Below are 15,964 nucleotides of genomic sequence, written 5' to 3'. Positions count from 1 at the left end.
GAAAACAGCCGTGTCATCAACAGTGAGTGGGGCAGAGAGGGTATTTTCACATCATTCAATCTTATACGAACACTGCAGCTACATTCAGGAGAATCAGGATGAATTCCAAGGACCTCTGGGTCTTGACTCTCTGACCTTAGGTTATGTCACTCGTTAATCTCTCTAAATTTCTGTTTTCTTATCTGCAAAATGGGGATGATAGTGCCCAAGTCTGTTTACTTCATGAGGTCTTTGGGAAACCCAGGAGAGAAGCAGCCCCTTTTTATTAAAAAAAAAGAGAGAGAGAGATTGGTGCTTCCATGGGACCTGCCGTATGCCAGACACTGTGTAGTTCTCAGAAGAGCCCTCTGAGGGAGGTCCCATTATTGGCTCATTTGTAGGCGCTTTCCGCTCAGAGAGGTTATTTAACTTGAGTAACCCCACAGAGCTGGAAGAAGAAAGAGCTGGGATTTGGTCCCAGATTGGATCAATGTGAAACCCCCTGGCTTGAAAAGAAGGAACTAACTTTACTAAGCATCTTCCTACTCTGTGCCAGAAACTATTAGATATGGTTCTGTACTATCTGTTTGATGAAGTCTACTCTGTACTTCCTGTGTCATCAACATAGGATAAGTAATAAGGAACAAAAAAATCTGACTATTTTGCATTACTAAGAGGCGGTAATTATGAAAACAATATTCTTTTCTTTCCTCCTCCTGTTCTTCTTCTTCTCCCCTTCCTTTGCCCTCCTTCTCCTTTTTCTTGTTTGTAATATGACTTGCACTCGAACAGAGGAGAATCAGTATGTGGTTTAGTAATGTCTGTGGCATGATTTTGTTTATGAAGAAAGGCTTACAAGGGGACAAGTGCACTTCTGCCATCTCACAGCTGTCTCTGAGAGCTTCTTTCCCACAGTACACACCAACAAAACCAAAACAGGTTTTTCAGGGATAACTGTTGGGTAGCAACACTGTGCTACACAGAGAGATATAAAACACTGGGCTCACTGGACATATACAGAAGAAAAAGCAATTAAGCCAAGTGGAAGCCAGTGTAATGGAAAATATGAATGGGCTTTGGAGGTGGACAGACCCAAGTTCAAAGGGCTGCCCAATCACCCCAGTTACAGGAATGGCGGCAGCTTATGTCACCCTAATGGGGCTCAGTTCCCGCGGCTGTGGAATGCGGTAGCACTACTGACCCCACGGGGCTGAAGTGAAAATTGGACGAGTTGACAAGCCCCCTTCGCTTCCATAAAAACAGAAAGTGAGGAAGTATAGAGGTATGTGCTCTGGGAACAAACAAGCGAGGTGAAACAGTAATTCTTCAGTTGCCAATAGATTTTACCATCTTCTTACTGCAATAAGCGATGTTTTCCTGCCCCATTCCATCACATTCCCCAATAAAGGACAGTAGTAGAATCTTGTGGGCTAAAGTGGTGGAATCATGGAAGATTCAGATTTCGGCTGGACCTTGGAAGAATGGGTGATTCTAGAGAGAAAAGAGAAGGAAGGGACATCCTGTGTGATGGGAACCACGTGGAGGAAGCCCTGAGGAGTGGTAGCAATTATGACTGAGGAGCTGAGGGGCAGACTCTCATCCCAGAGCTTTCCTATGTGCCCTTCTTCCTGCCAGGAATGCTCTTCTCAACCCCTGCCCACCCCATCCCTTGTTACATTCTTACTCTTCTTTCAGAGTTTGGCCCTTACTACACCCTCTCACCAGGTCAAATCTCTGTTCCTTTGGAAGTGTTTCATAGTTATGCATTTACATTTATTTGTGAGAGTTTTTAATTCGTATCGGTCCTACTCTTTAGCTTCCGTAAGAACAGGGGTTGTGTCTGTTTTTACTCAACTGTGTATCTCCCCCTCCCTGACCTACTGCAGTACATGGAACATAGAAGGGGCTTAATAAATGCTCACTGAAACAATATATACATTTTGGCTATTGGTGAGGTAATAGGCTGGATAGGAGATAGGGTATACTTTTGAGACTGCTAATCCTATTAGGTGCCAAGCTCTTAACTCATTTAATCCTTAAAAAGCAATCCTATGAAATCAGATGTATTGTTACTTTCCTTTTAAAGATGGAGAAGCTGATGTCCAGAGACCTTAACCATCCTTTCCCACTGGCCCAGCTAATAAGTGACAGCAGAGGGATTTTGAGCACAGCAGCCTTGCTTCAGAGCTCTTGGATTTAACCGCATTGCTCTGCTGCTTTAGCAGTAGAGGCCAAAGTTAGATACACGAGACAAGTCAGGGTAGATTTCTCTTTTAGAAGTGTGGAATTTTCCCTCTTCCTCCTCTCCCTCAAGTATCATCATTATCACCACTTCATGAGAAAAACTCAGAAAAGAACTACATCATGTGTGACATCTCACATTCATGTTGACTCTACATTCTGCCAAAGTGATAGGTCCAAATTAACTCAGTCCATAAACTGGACCTTTTAAAATCTGATTCTTAGAAACGTGTAGACCATGTACCTTAATCGCTGTTAAAGAACCAGTATGTACTTTTCCAGAGCATGACAGAGTTAGTTGCTTTAAATGAAAGGGGGTGATTTGACTAAGTTGGGTATTATCTGAGACCCTTGGTTTCTGTTTCTTACTCAAAAAGCAGATCTAGCCTGTGGCCATCAGTATGTATTGAGTCATAAAGCTTCTGGAAGAAAAGCTTGATTTCATCAAGGAAACCGAGGACTCCTGAGTACCTCCAAGAATGATAGCTGTTACTACAATAACATAGTTATTACTTTAAAAAAGCCCAACAAAATGTGTCACTCTGGGAAAAAAGACTTAGCCTAGAAATAGAAGTAGCCTGAATTGGTCATTTATTCAAGCCACCTGCCTTTAAACAGAATTTTTAAAAAATCACCTCACAGCAGTTGTACTATTTAAAGACCTCTGGGTAGAGGAATACATCACAATAATAAGATAGTGGTTAACTCTTGGATACTGCTGTTACATACTAGGCAGAGATCTTAAAGATTTTCATATGTGTCAATGTATTTAATCTTCATAGCAAACCTGTGAGGTCCAATTATTATCCTCATTTTACAGATGAGGAGCTGGATGCTGCCCAAGGTCACAGGGCTTGCAGATAGTGGCACTGTCTTCAAACCTAGCTAGTCTGTTCATCAAGTACATGCTCTTGGAAGCTTTCCTCTAATTGAAATCTTAACTTGTATTTAAGCCATTCGTGTTTATTAAAAGCCTGCTATACTCAGACTCTTTGAAAAATAACCCATCCTTTCTGGCAGATACAGGTGCTTTCTATAAACTTAATTTTCAAGGGAACTACTATGCAAAGAAGTAGCAGACTGAATAAAAAGAATCAGATTCTCCCCAGAACAAATGGATTTCTGAGTCAGTTGAAATAGCTGTCAGTCACTGTGGCATTTTATGAAGTATTCCCTCCCCTAAGGTGGAATTCCGTTGTCTTCATGTGCCACAGAGCCTGAAAATAGTATTTTTTGTGTGTCCCCACACTTCAGCTCTCTTCTTTCAGTTGGCATTTTGGAAAGTCCACAAAACCCAGGGCCCTCCCTGTCATTGCCTTGTGGTCTGTGTAAAAAACCAGATGATGCCATGCTGGCTTGAGCTCTTTCAAATGGATCAAACAGCGCATTAGTCATTGGCAAATTTTTCAGGCCCTTTACCTCAGAGACTACCCAGTTCCTCATTCTTGCCACCCTTCAATCATGAAGTAACAGCAAGAAAAAGATGTGAGTACTTTTTGAGGACACCTCCCACCTCTTTCCTTCAGTGCCCATGACTGATTCCTTCATCATGGTAATGCTGAAGACATCCAAAGTGATAGGGCTTAAAAAAATTTTTTTTTTAAATTATGAGAGTATGATAACATGTTTACAGGAGACTTGGAAAATACACAGCAAAGTTACATGTAGTTCCACTATATATTGCAATTATTTTTTAAGTAAATAAATTAAGATTTTTTTAGTTGGAGTTTTAATATCAAACTCTCAAAAATTAATAGGATGAATATACAGAGAAGTAGAAGGTTATAGTAGGCCTGAAAAGCACTACGAATTCAACATAATTAAGATTTATACAACTTTTCACACAACGGCAGGATACAAATTCTATTCAAGTTCCCTTAGACTATAAACTAGGAGACCCAGGAACACATCCAGAGATATAAGACCAGGTGCAAACAGTTGATGGCCTAATGGTACTGAAATCATACAGAGTCTGTTCTTTTATCACTGTGGCATTATATTAGAAATGAATATCAAAAGATATTTGTAAATAATCCCCATATTTTCTAGTGCAATTTGACTTTTACCAAGAGAGATATTTGACTTAGCTATTGAAAGCCTCAATAAAGGTAGAAGATTGAAAAAAAAAAACAGAGGGTGATTGCAGAGATGAAAGATTTAAATGAGAAATTAATATCAAAATTAGAAATTTATATCAAAGATATGTTTAAAATCCCATGTATTTGGAAATGAAATGTCCACTTTTAAAGGATAGATGTATCTAAGAAGCCAAAACAAGGAAATAGAAAATATTTGTAATAGAATAAAGATGAAAAGAGAATTTACCAGGATTTGTTGCATGCAGCTGAAGCTGCTCAAGGCAATTAAATAGAATGTGGAGTCTTGAATAAGGTATGAAAACAAATAATGGGACACTAGCCTAAAATTTTGTGAAATTTGAACAAAATCCGTGCTTTAGATTGAGGGCAGGAGGAGAAGAGGCAATAGAGGATGAGATGGTTGAATGGCATCACTGACTCAATGGGCATGGGGTTGAGCAAACTCCAGAAGATAGTGAAGGACAGGAAAGCCTGGCGTGCTGCAGTCCATGGGGTTGCAAAGAGTTGTGGACATGACTTAGAGAGTGAACAACAAAAGTTAATAATACTGTATCACATGTTAATTTCATGGTTTTTTTTCTTTTACAGCGTAGTATTTCTTTATATTCTCAGAACTGGAGTAGAGGTTTTAGCCTCATTCAGATTTTTTTAAGATCAGTAAGATAATAAACTTTCCAGACTTTTAGCAGTAATACTAGATGCTAAAATACCTGGAAGTTTATTGAAGTTTTGAGTGAATGTAAATTAGAATGTGTCGTTGTATTTGAACTAAGTTGTGATTGGGCTTTAATTGCTAGATTCCTTCTGTGTCCTGCTTAAGTGGCAAGCCTACCTGATTTCACCCAAGTGAAGCGTTTCGTCATGCCTTACACTGTTGCATTCCTGTGCTCAGTGCACTTAAAAGTGAAATTACATGGTCTATTTAATGCTCTTTCACTGTTCGTTTACTGCTGAAGAAGTCCCTGTGGAATATGCCATCATAACAAAGGCTGATTTCAGATGTCGATACCAAGACACAGAACTGGCATCAGCAACCCAGGGAGTATGTAGGGACAGCAGCCAACTTTGGAGCAAACCCAGAACTCTTCATTCCCTCTATTGCCCCCAGGGTACTTTCTACCTGTTATAAAAGGGAAAGCACTAAGTTCATAATTGGTTTTATGCCCAGGGGGCTTATTTAAGTGCTTACCTGTTGAAATTATTTATTTGTGCTTCAAGGGGGTAAAAACCTAATTAATCCTAAACATGCTTTGTGATTAGCTTGCTCTGCAAGGACTGGAGGCCATTCTCGCAGATCGCCTTGCTCCTTGGAAAGGGTTGCAAAGCAAGATTTGCAACACTTCTGAGCCAGGGTTCAGGCAGACAGGCCCTGTCTTTCCAGTGGAGCTACACTACAGACCCACAGGCAATCTGACCTTTGCTTAGAAAGGGAACTTCTTTCTCCCAGAAGCGTCTGGGGCATAATCCCAGCTCTAATCAACTTTTCCTCAACCCTGCAATGGGAGATTAGATTGGGGAAAAAAATCTGTACTGAAAAACTCCTAACAAAATCATGCCTCAAAGGAATGTAAATCTATGAGATGGTATTTATAGTAGAAATAGATGATTTGAAAAGGATTTGGTCCTTTTCCAAGAAATTTTACTAGCAAGTATAGGTTCTTCCTCAAGTTTATATCAGAAAGACATCATTCAAGGACCCATGGCCACATGAGATTTGTGTCTCCTTAGCTTTTCATCTGAGCTAAGGGCTGCTTGTGCAGATTAAAATATTTCCAATAATTGCATAGTTGGGAGATCCTCACTTTCAGTCATATGCTTCCTCAAGAAGAGATAATATGAGTTAAAGAGATGGAGTGACCAGCTCTTCTCAACGTTAGACTGAAAGTCTTACACCCCAGGAAATGTTCTTGGTCCCAGGCAAACCAGGATGGCTGATCACCCTTTGAGGAAACAGAACGCATTTCCAAGTTTAGGTGAATTTATCCCAGGATTCTGACTTATAATATTCAAGAATGTAAAAATAAGGTCATTGATGTTTTCTGTTAGTATGATTTTAGTGTTGTGGTTGTCTCAAGGAAAGAATATGTGATCTACTGTAGGAGGCTGGAGGACCAGCTAGAGGAGAAATGGTGCCCAAGCTCTTGTTACTTAAAATGTCATCATCTCCATAGGATGTCCTTTCTGTTACTGTTGTCATCATTTTAAAGGTACAACAATGAAAATACAAATTACTTTAAATGGAGAAATCTGATTTTATAAAACAAGAGCTTAAACCGGTGTCAGATCTAAGGATTTGTACTTAGGGAGCACACTTTTTTTAAATTAAAGAAACAGATCACTGCAGGCCATGGGCTTGGGTGTCTGTGGCCAACCCTTGTGGCCTGGTCCCTGGGTAAGACTCTCTCCTGCCTCATCTCATGGCAGGTTAGGAAGGACTCTTTCCATGCAACTCTTTCCTTCTCTTGATTTCCATCCGTCAGTCACTCCCAGTACCGTTTTCATTGATCTTGGACTCAGCATTTATGACCTAAAATGCAGTGCGGGTGCAGATGAAAACGTGTTCTTGGTTAATAGGAAGAGGGTGCTTAATGGCTACACAGCATCCTCTGAGATGTGCTCTTCCTTTCAGCTTTAACAAGACATATGTATTTTAAATGGTCTGCTTCTTGAAGAGTATCTTTCACATCCAAAACAAATACCACTCGTGTTTTATTTCCATCCCATCATTTGTTCATCACATATGTTTTCACAACCAAGCTGTGGCTGTATACGTACAGATAGGCTAATTTGATATCATACTTTTTCTACTTCCTAGCTTGTCTTAGCGTTTTCCCATGTTGTGATATAGTCAGATATGCTAACTTTGAAATGTGCTTCTTATATAGATCTGCAACTATGTGGGACCTGCAAAAGTTATTGTTCAGTTGGTCACAAATGGAAAAAACATCCACCTGCATGCACACAGCCTGGTGGGAAAACATTGTGAGGATGGCGTCTGCACTGTGACAGCCGGGCCCAAGGACATGGTGGTCGGGTAAGTGAGGGTGTGTGTTGTTGTAGAAGGGAGGAGCAGATCGAACATGGCACCTGCGGACTTGGACTGGACAGGCCTTTTTCGTTAGGGGTCTTTTCAAGACCCTCAGAGAGTCTTAGAATATGAAAATTTGAGCTGTCACTTGCACTCTAGGAGTAAGCTGCCCACTTGTCTGAGACTTTCCTGAGACATTTCACTTTATACCTGTTGTCCTGGCCTAATTATTTATAGCACCCTTTTTCATTCTCAGAAGTATCCCAGATTGGATGATGAATTATACAGTCAGTTGACCTATGAGGCATTTGTGCCACTTTTAGCAGTATTTTCCTTCTAGAAATAAAGATATGGACAAATTAGAAGAAAACTAGCTATAGCGGAAATCAGTACTTTATGGATGATTTCATACCCTTGATGATTCGTTTAATGAACTATTGACTATAGATTTGCATTGTGAACATTTTGTGCAAACAGTGGGTTTTATTTCAGTTCTGTGCTGCTATAAAAAGTAGGCCCAGAAATGATATGACACATAAGAACTTAATTTCCAAAATATACGAACAACTCATTCAACTCAACGTCAAAGAAAGCAAACAACCTGATTGAAAAGATGGGCAGAAGACCTGATAGTTCTCCAAAGAAGACATGCAGATGGCCAACAAGCGTCTGAAAAGATGCTTGATCTGGCTAATTATCAGGGAAATGCAAAGCAGAACCACAATGAAGTACTACGTGTACCTACAGAATGGCTATCATCAAAAAGAATACAAAACACAAATGCTGGTGAGGATGTGGGGAAAAGGGTGAGAAGGTAAGTTGGTACAGTCACTGTGGAAAACAATATGGAAGTTTATCAAAAAACTAAAACTAGAACTGCCATATGACCCAGCAATTCCACCCCTGGGTTCTGTAAAAACAAAACACTAATTCAAAAAGAAACATGTATCCCGGGGTTCATGGCAGCATTATTTATGATTGCTAAGATATGGAAACAACGTAACTATCCATCAGCAGATGAGTGGACTGTGAAGATGTGCTGTGTACACACACATGCACACACAATGGAATGCTACCCAGCCATAAAAAAGGGTGAACTTTTACCATTTGCATCAACATGGATAGACCTGGAAGGTATTATGCTAAGTGAAGTAAGTCAGACAAAGAAAGACAAAGACTGTATGGTATCACTCATATGCGGAATCTAAAAAATAAACTAGTAAGTACGACGGAGAAGGCAATGACACCCCACTCCAGTACTCTTACCTGGAAAATCCCATGGACAGAGGAGCCTGGTGGGCTGCAGTCCATGGGGTTGCTAAGAGTCAGACATGACTGAGCGACTTCACTTTCCCTTTTCACTTCATGCATTGGAGAAGGAAATGGCAACCCACTCCAGAGTTCTTGCCTGGAGAATCCCAGGGACAAGGGAGCCTGGTGGGCTGCCATCTGTGGTGTTGCACAGAGTTGGACACGACTGAAGCGACTTAGCAGCAGCAGCAGCAGCAGCAGCAATAAGTACAATGACAAAAAAACAGACTCACAGTTATAAGAGAACAAATAAGTGGTTATCAGTGGGGAGAAGGAAGACAAGAGGGAGGGACAGGATAGGGGTAGGTATAAAATAAGCTACAAGGATATATTGTAAAACATGGGGAGCATAACCAGTATTTTATAATAACTGTAAGTGAGGGCTTCCCTTAAGGCTCAGATGGTAAAAAGTCCACCTGCAATGTGGGAGATCTGGGTTCAGTCTCTGGGTTGGGAAGATCCCTTGGAGGAGGGCATGGCAATCCACTCCAGTATTCTTGCCTGGAGAATCCCACAGACAGAGGAGCCTGGTGGGCTACAGTCCATGGGGTCACACAGAGTCAGACATGACTGAGCAGCTAACACACAACACACACACAACCTTAAAAAAATTTTAATCACTATAGTGTAGACCTATAACACATAATATTGCAACCATACTTCAATTTTTTGGAAAAGTGTGCACAACCAAGAATTACAAATTTGCTTTGGCTTTCAATAGACTTGAAATGTAAATACAAAGTGACATATCCACTTAAGGTTGGTCAGACAGATAAAACAAGCCATTTTTTTCTTTTTTAAAACAGTCTTCTGGTGGGATCTTTCCAGACCATATATTGAACCTGTGTCTCCTGCATTGGCACGGAGATTTTTTATACTGAGCCACTTAGCGAAGCCTTGAAACAAGCCATTTTTAATGAATGAAGTATTACAGAAATAAATTCAATTTCAAAAGAAATTTTTAATTCAATTTGTGTAATTTCCAGGAATATCTTTCAGGGCTTCCTGATACTGGTTTAAATAGTTTATGTTAAAATCCCATTTAATCTTGACTATTCACTCAAAAGAAAAGAATTGTTTAAATGAACTGTAATTAAGCTCATGGTAACATTTCAGGCTTTGAATTCCGATCAGGTTTCAAGTTGGTTGGTATTGGGGAGGTTGAGCTTTCATGTTCCTGGGTATTTCTTTGTTTGACTGTTAAAATTTTCAAGTGTGAAAAACCTAGAGAGAGAGCTTTCTTTTAAGTCACTAAAATCTGATTCTTTTGATGTCAGGGAAAAAAAAGACTCTAGATTGGAGGAAGGAGCCTAAATTGATTTGAAAAATTCAACTGTGCTTTAAATGAACTTGTTTCAACATCCTCTTAAAAGACTGGTCCGTTTCCTGTAGTGTGTCACAGTTGGTTCATGGTCTGTTTGGAATACCCTTACAGTTCCTGACTGACCTCTGGAGAGCTTTGAAACGCAGGGTAAATGTCAGAGTTTCAGACAGATCGGTCACTTAGTATCTCTGCAAATTTACTCCAATAGGCTATTGTCAGTTTGAAGTGTTTATTCTCTTTGGTCCTGTTTAATCTGGGTGATAATCATATGCTTCAGAGGAAATTATAGATGAAGTTCCCTACTAATAATGTTTGTTATTATAAATATTCCAGTATGTTGTCTGTAATTTGGTGTTTCTGTGGTTTGCCTTAGTAGTCTTTGAGGATTTTAGAAGAAACTAATACTTATTTAATTTGGGTCCTACAGCAGCAGTCAAAGTAAATTCTCTGTCTCCAAGCGAAGTGAGGAAATGCATTACTTACTCTCTTTTAGTGCTGGCATAGCGGGTTTGATAGTTGGAAGAATTCATTCAACAAACAGTTTGAGCATCTGAACTTATAAATATGGTCATAGAGATGTCTGGTCATAGCTCTGCAGGATTTTTTTTAATACTGTGCAGTTTTACTAAAAATGTAATCAAGAGCAAATTCCCATTGGCTATCTGTTTTACATGTGGTATTATGTTTCCATGTTGCTCTTTCCATACAGCTCACCCTCTGCCTCCTCCTCGCCCCCTGTGTCCATAAGTCTGTTCTCTATGTCTGTTTCTCCATTGCTGCCCTAAAAGTAAATCCATCAGTATCATCTTTCTAGATTACATATATATGCATTAGGATACAGTATTTATCTTTCTCTTTCTGACTCAGACAGGGGCTCTGTAACCATCTGGAGGGGTGGGGCAGGGAGGGAGATGGGAGGGAGGTTCAAAAGGGAGGGGACATATGCATACCTCTGGCTGATACTTGTTGATGTTTGACAGAAACAACAAAATTCTGTAAAGCAATTATCCTTCAATTAAAAAATAAGTAAATTTAAAAAAATGTAATCAAGAGGATGCTATGAGAGTTACGTTAGATTAGGGTGGTGGTGGTGTTCAGTCACTCAGTTGTGTCCGATCCTTTGCGACCCCATGGAGTGCAACATGCCAGGCCTCCCTGTCCATCATCAACTCCTGGAGTTTACTCAGACTCATGTCCATTGAGTCGGTGATGCTATCCAACCATCTCATCCTCTGTTATCCCCTTCTCCTGCCTTCAATCTTTCCCAGCATCAAGGTCTTTTTTAATGAGTCAGCTCTTCACACCAGGTGGCCAAAGTATTGGAGCTTCAGCTTCAGCATCAGTCCTTCCAATGACTATTCAAAGTTGATTTCCTTTGGGATTGACTGATTTGATCTCCTTGCAGTCCAACAGACTCTCAAGAGTCTTTCTCCAGCACCATAATCCAAAACCATCAATTCTTTGGCTCTCAGACTTCTTTATGGTCCAACTCTTACATCCATACATGACTACTGGAAAAACCATAGCTTTCACTATACAGACCTTTGTAGGCAAGGTAATGTCTCTGCTTTTCAATACACTGTCTGGGTTTGTCATAGCTTTTCTTCCAAGGAGCAAGCGTCTTTTGATTTCATGGCTGCGATTGCCATCTGCAATGACTTTAGAGCCCAAGAAAATAAAGTCTGTCACTGTTTTCATTGTTTCCCCATCTATTTGTCATGAGGTGATGGGACCAGATGCCATGATGTTAGTTTTTTGAATGTTGAGTTTAAGCCAGCTTTTTCAGTCTCCTCTTTCTCCTTCATCAAGAGGCTCTTTAATTTCCTCTTCGCTTTCTCCCTTAAGGGTGGTGTCTTCTGCATATCTGAGGTTATTAACGTTTCTTCTGGCAATCTTGATTCCAGCTTGTGCTTCATCCAGCCCAGCATTTCAAATGATGTACTCCACATATAAGTTAAACAGGGTGACAATATACAGCCTTGACGTACTCCTTTCCCAATTTTGAAAACTCCTTTCCCCATTTTGAAACAGTCCATTGTTCTATGTTCCATGTAGATTCGGTAGCCTTTCCTGTTCAGCGTGCTGTGAAACCTTGGTACTCCTTTCATAATTTGACTTTTAACAGAGCAACTTTTGCCTAGAGTGTTTCCCAGAATACAGTGTTTCCTTCATGATTCATTTGTCTCGCTTATTTTTTGTTAAGTTTCTAATATGAGAACCTGTCACATTTTAGTAGAAAGAGTCTCATGCTAGTGGTCTGGAAACCAGAGTTCTGTTTGCAGTTCTGTCACTTTCAACTGCAGGACTAGGGGTAATATGCATGACCTCTTGGGGACATTAATTTCTTCTCTTATGCAGTCTGAGAGTTAGGCCACAGAATCTACCTCCAGGCGCTTAACATCCAAGTTCTATACTGAACATTAGGTAGTCTTATGAAATAACATGAGCCGACTTGCACATGAGTATTTAAAGGATGTCATCGATTATTCTTATTTAGTTCTAACTTGTAGGTAAGACTAGCACATAGGGAAATTTAGGAAGATAGCCAGAGTTACTCCTCAGACTTGTCAATACTAGAAATGAAACCCTGATAAGCTGTTTCCAGTGGAACAGTTTAGGTTAAAAGGATAGATTCATAAGCAGGGCATCAATCCAACATAATCAAAAAAGACATATGGAAAATGACCCTGGGAGGATAAATAACCTTTATTACCAAAACCAAATTATCAAAGTCAAAAGAATGACCTTTCCTTGGAGTGTTTCTCTTAACTCTCAGCCTGAGTTCTCAATAAAATTTAATTTCTATGTTCAAAGGTATTTTGTTATCTATATTAAAATATTCATGTTTTAGATAACTAAGTCATATTATACATTTGATTGCTGTAATGTGGAGGGGTGAGTAACTTTTTAAACTAACTTTAATTTTGACTTTTTGTCAATATTTCCTACTCCTTTAGTCAGCCCTTAGTGCTTATCCTCATAAAAATAATCTTAGTTTGGTGTTTTATTTTCAGTCTTAAATATCAGCAGTTCATTTCAACAACATTTTCATTCTCTGAAATATGCATTCAGTGGAAACTGTTACTTCACTTTGCTTTAAGCCACCTTCCTCACCAATAATCACCACACCCTCTGCTTGCTTCCTGGCAGCCCTGATTTAGAGAGATGTGAAGTTTTTTTCTTTTTTTTTTAAACTAATATTTCCAGCATATACCAATGGCAAGCTCTCAAAGTAGATATATAGATATAAAACGCAGAAGAGAAATGAGGCGAAGTAAGGCAGACCACATTAAACTGCTGTTTTTGTAGATCCAGAAACAGTTGACTTGGCTGGTTCGTATGGTTCAACCTTAATACACAGAAACGGAGCTATTTGGAGAAAATGGACAAGATCTGGACTGCGATTGGTAGTATCCAGTTTCCAAGCTTGGGTGTGTATTGTGAGTTGAATTGGGCTGCTTTTAAGTCTCTGGCCTGCTGTGACATCATTTTAGAGGAAGAAAGGCCAGATGGAGGAGCTACTTTAGAATCCCAGTGCAAGGACTTGGGGATTTGATCCTAGCGAGAGGGCAGAGGCAGTTCCCAGATGATTATAATGATAGAAATGTCTGGCATAGTGCAGATTTCAAACTTGCCTGCTAAATAAAGTCACCTTTGATCACTTTTTACTGATGCCAAGCCCTGTGTCCAGAGATTCTGATCTCATTGCCTCGTCATCGTGCAGAGCAGTGGTTCACAAACTTTAGGGGCCATCAGAATCACCTGGAGGGTTTGCTGAAACATAGATGGCTGAGGCTCACCCCTCAGAGTTTCTGGTTCAGTAGGCTTGGGATAAGGCCCAGGAATAAGCACTTTAATAAATTCTCAGGTAATGCTGCTGGTCTAGAGAGTACACTTTGAAAGCCATTTATGTATGGCGTTTTGACTAAGAGGCAGGATTGTGGTTCCAGTCCAATTAGCAGAAAGATAACCTTTCTTCATTAAATTTTTGAAATTAAATATTGTAACATTCACTTTTTAAAGTGTACAGTTCTAATTTTGATAAATACTAGTATAATCACAGTCAAGGTAGAGAATAGTTTCATCACCTCCTGAAAATCACTGTGTGACCTTTTAGAGTCAAATTCTTCTCCAGCTCTAGGCCCTGGCAACCTCTGGTCTGTTTTCTACCCCTATAATTTTGCCTTTTCCATGATGACATACAAATGCAATAATACAGTGTGTAGCCTTTTTGAATCTGGCCTATTTCACATAGCATAATGTATTTCAGATTCCTCTAGGTTGCTGTGTACATCAGTAGTTTATTCTTTTTAATTATTAGGTAGCATTACATTGTTGTGTTGGTATATCAGTTTGTTTATCTACCTGTTGAAGAATATTTGGTTTGTTTCTAGTTTTTCAGAACAAAGCCACTTTTGTGTGTGAACAGAAGTTGTAATTTTTCTTGGCTTGGGCAAATACTGAGGAATGGAATTGTAGGGACTTGTGCTAAGAGTTCACGTATCTTGAGAAACTGCCAAATTGCTTTCCAAAGTGACTGTACCCTTTTATGTTCTCATTTGTTAACATTTATGATCCTCTCAGTTTTTTCTCGGAGAAGGCAATGGCACCCCACTCCAGTACTCTTGCCTGGAAAATCCCATGGACGGACGAGCCTGGTAGGCTGCAGTCCATGGGGTCGCTAAGAGTCGGACACAACTGAGCGACTTCCCTTTCACTTTTCACTTTCATGCATTGGAGAAGGAAATGGCAACCCACTCCAGTGTTCTTGCCTGGAGAATCCCAGGGACAGAGGAGCCTAGCGGGCTGCCGTCTATGGTGTCGCACAGAGTTGGACACGGCTGAAGCGACTTAGCAGTAGCAGTAGCAGCAGTAGCAGTTTTTTCTGTTTCATGAGCTAATAATAATAATATCTGATCTCATTTTTGTTTTGCATTTTATTATAGAAATTTCCAAACATATACAAAAGTAGAAAGATTAGCATGATGAGCCTTCATTGTACCCATCACTCACCTTCAACAATTAATTATTACATGGCCAGTCTTGATTTAAATACATTCTTACCTAGGTAGCTTCGTTATTGATGTCTGATTGGGTTCCACTGTGGTAAGGAAGTATTTGGTATGAGTTGACTCCTTTTAAATGTGTTGAAGCTTGTTTTTTGGATGGAATATGGTCTGTCTTGGTATATGTGTTCCTTGTGCACTTAAAAAGAGTGTTTAGCATGATCACATTGAATGCATGTTCTATAAATATCAATTAGGTTGTTTGTTCAAGGCTTTTGTTTCTTTACTAATTTTCTCTCTACTGTTCTATCAATTATTAAGAGTATTGGAATCTCTGACTATATTCATAGATGCATCTGTTTCCCTTTTCAGTTCTATAAGATTGTGCTTTTTATGTTGTGAAGCTCTTTTATTCGATGTATTAATGTTTAGGATTCTTATGTCCTCTTAAGAATCAATCCCTTTATCATTATGAAATTACCTTTTTTATTCCTGGTAATATTCTTTGCTCTGAAATCTACCTTGACTGAGACTAACATAGTTACTTCAGCTTTCTTTTGAATAATGTTACCTTGAAACATTTTCCCCATCTGCTCAGTTTAGTGTTTTTGTGTCTTTATATTAAAAATAAATTTGCACTACATATAGTTGGGTGTTTTTATTCAGTCTGACACTCTCTGTCTTTCAGTGGGTGTTAAGTGATTTTTATTTAATATGATTACTGATATGGCTGTGTTTAAATCTACCATCTTGCTGTTTGTTTTCTGCTTATCACATCTTTTCTTTGTTCTTTTTTTCCTCTTTTTCTGCCTCTTAGATTACTTGATTATTTGTTATTTCATTTATCTCCTTTTAGGTTTATACCTATTTGTATTTGTTAGCAATCTTTTTATGTTTATACTATACATCTTTAACTTATCGTAGTCTACCTTCAAAAAGCACTATACCTCTTTACTTACAGCATGTTAGCAGTATA

General features: G+C 39.3%; 1 protein-coding gene across 2 annotated transcripts in view; it reads left to right on the top strand.

Moving 5' to 3' along the window:
* NFKB1 (nuclear factor kappa B subunit 1) overlaps positions 1 to 15,964 on the top strand; it is a 126,098-nt gene that overhangs the window by 66,141 nt on the left and 43,993 nt on the right. For both annotated transcript variants that reach the window (XM_052641638.1, XM_052641637.1), the window contains exon 6: positions 7,205 to 7,353. In XM_052641638.1, coding sequence (XP_052497598.1) covers positions 7,205 to 7,353 — 149 coding nt within the window. The remainder of the gene's footprint in view (positions 1 to 7,204; positions 7,354 to 15,964) is intronic.

This window comes from Budorcas taxicolor, chromosome 6, assembly GCF_023091745.1.
Source record: "Budorcas taxicolor isolate Tak-1 chromosome 6, Takin1.1, whole genome shotgun sequence".
NCBI lineage: Eukaryota > Metazoa > Chordata > Mammalia > Artiodactyla > Bovidae > Budorcas > Budorcas taxicolor.
The sequence above is the reverse complement of the archived record's forward strand: the minus strand, read 5'-3'. Positions and strand labels throughout refer to the sequence as shown.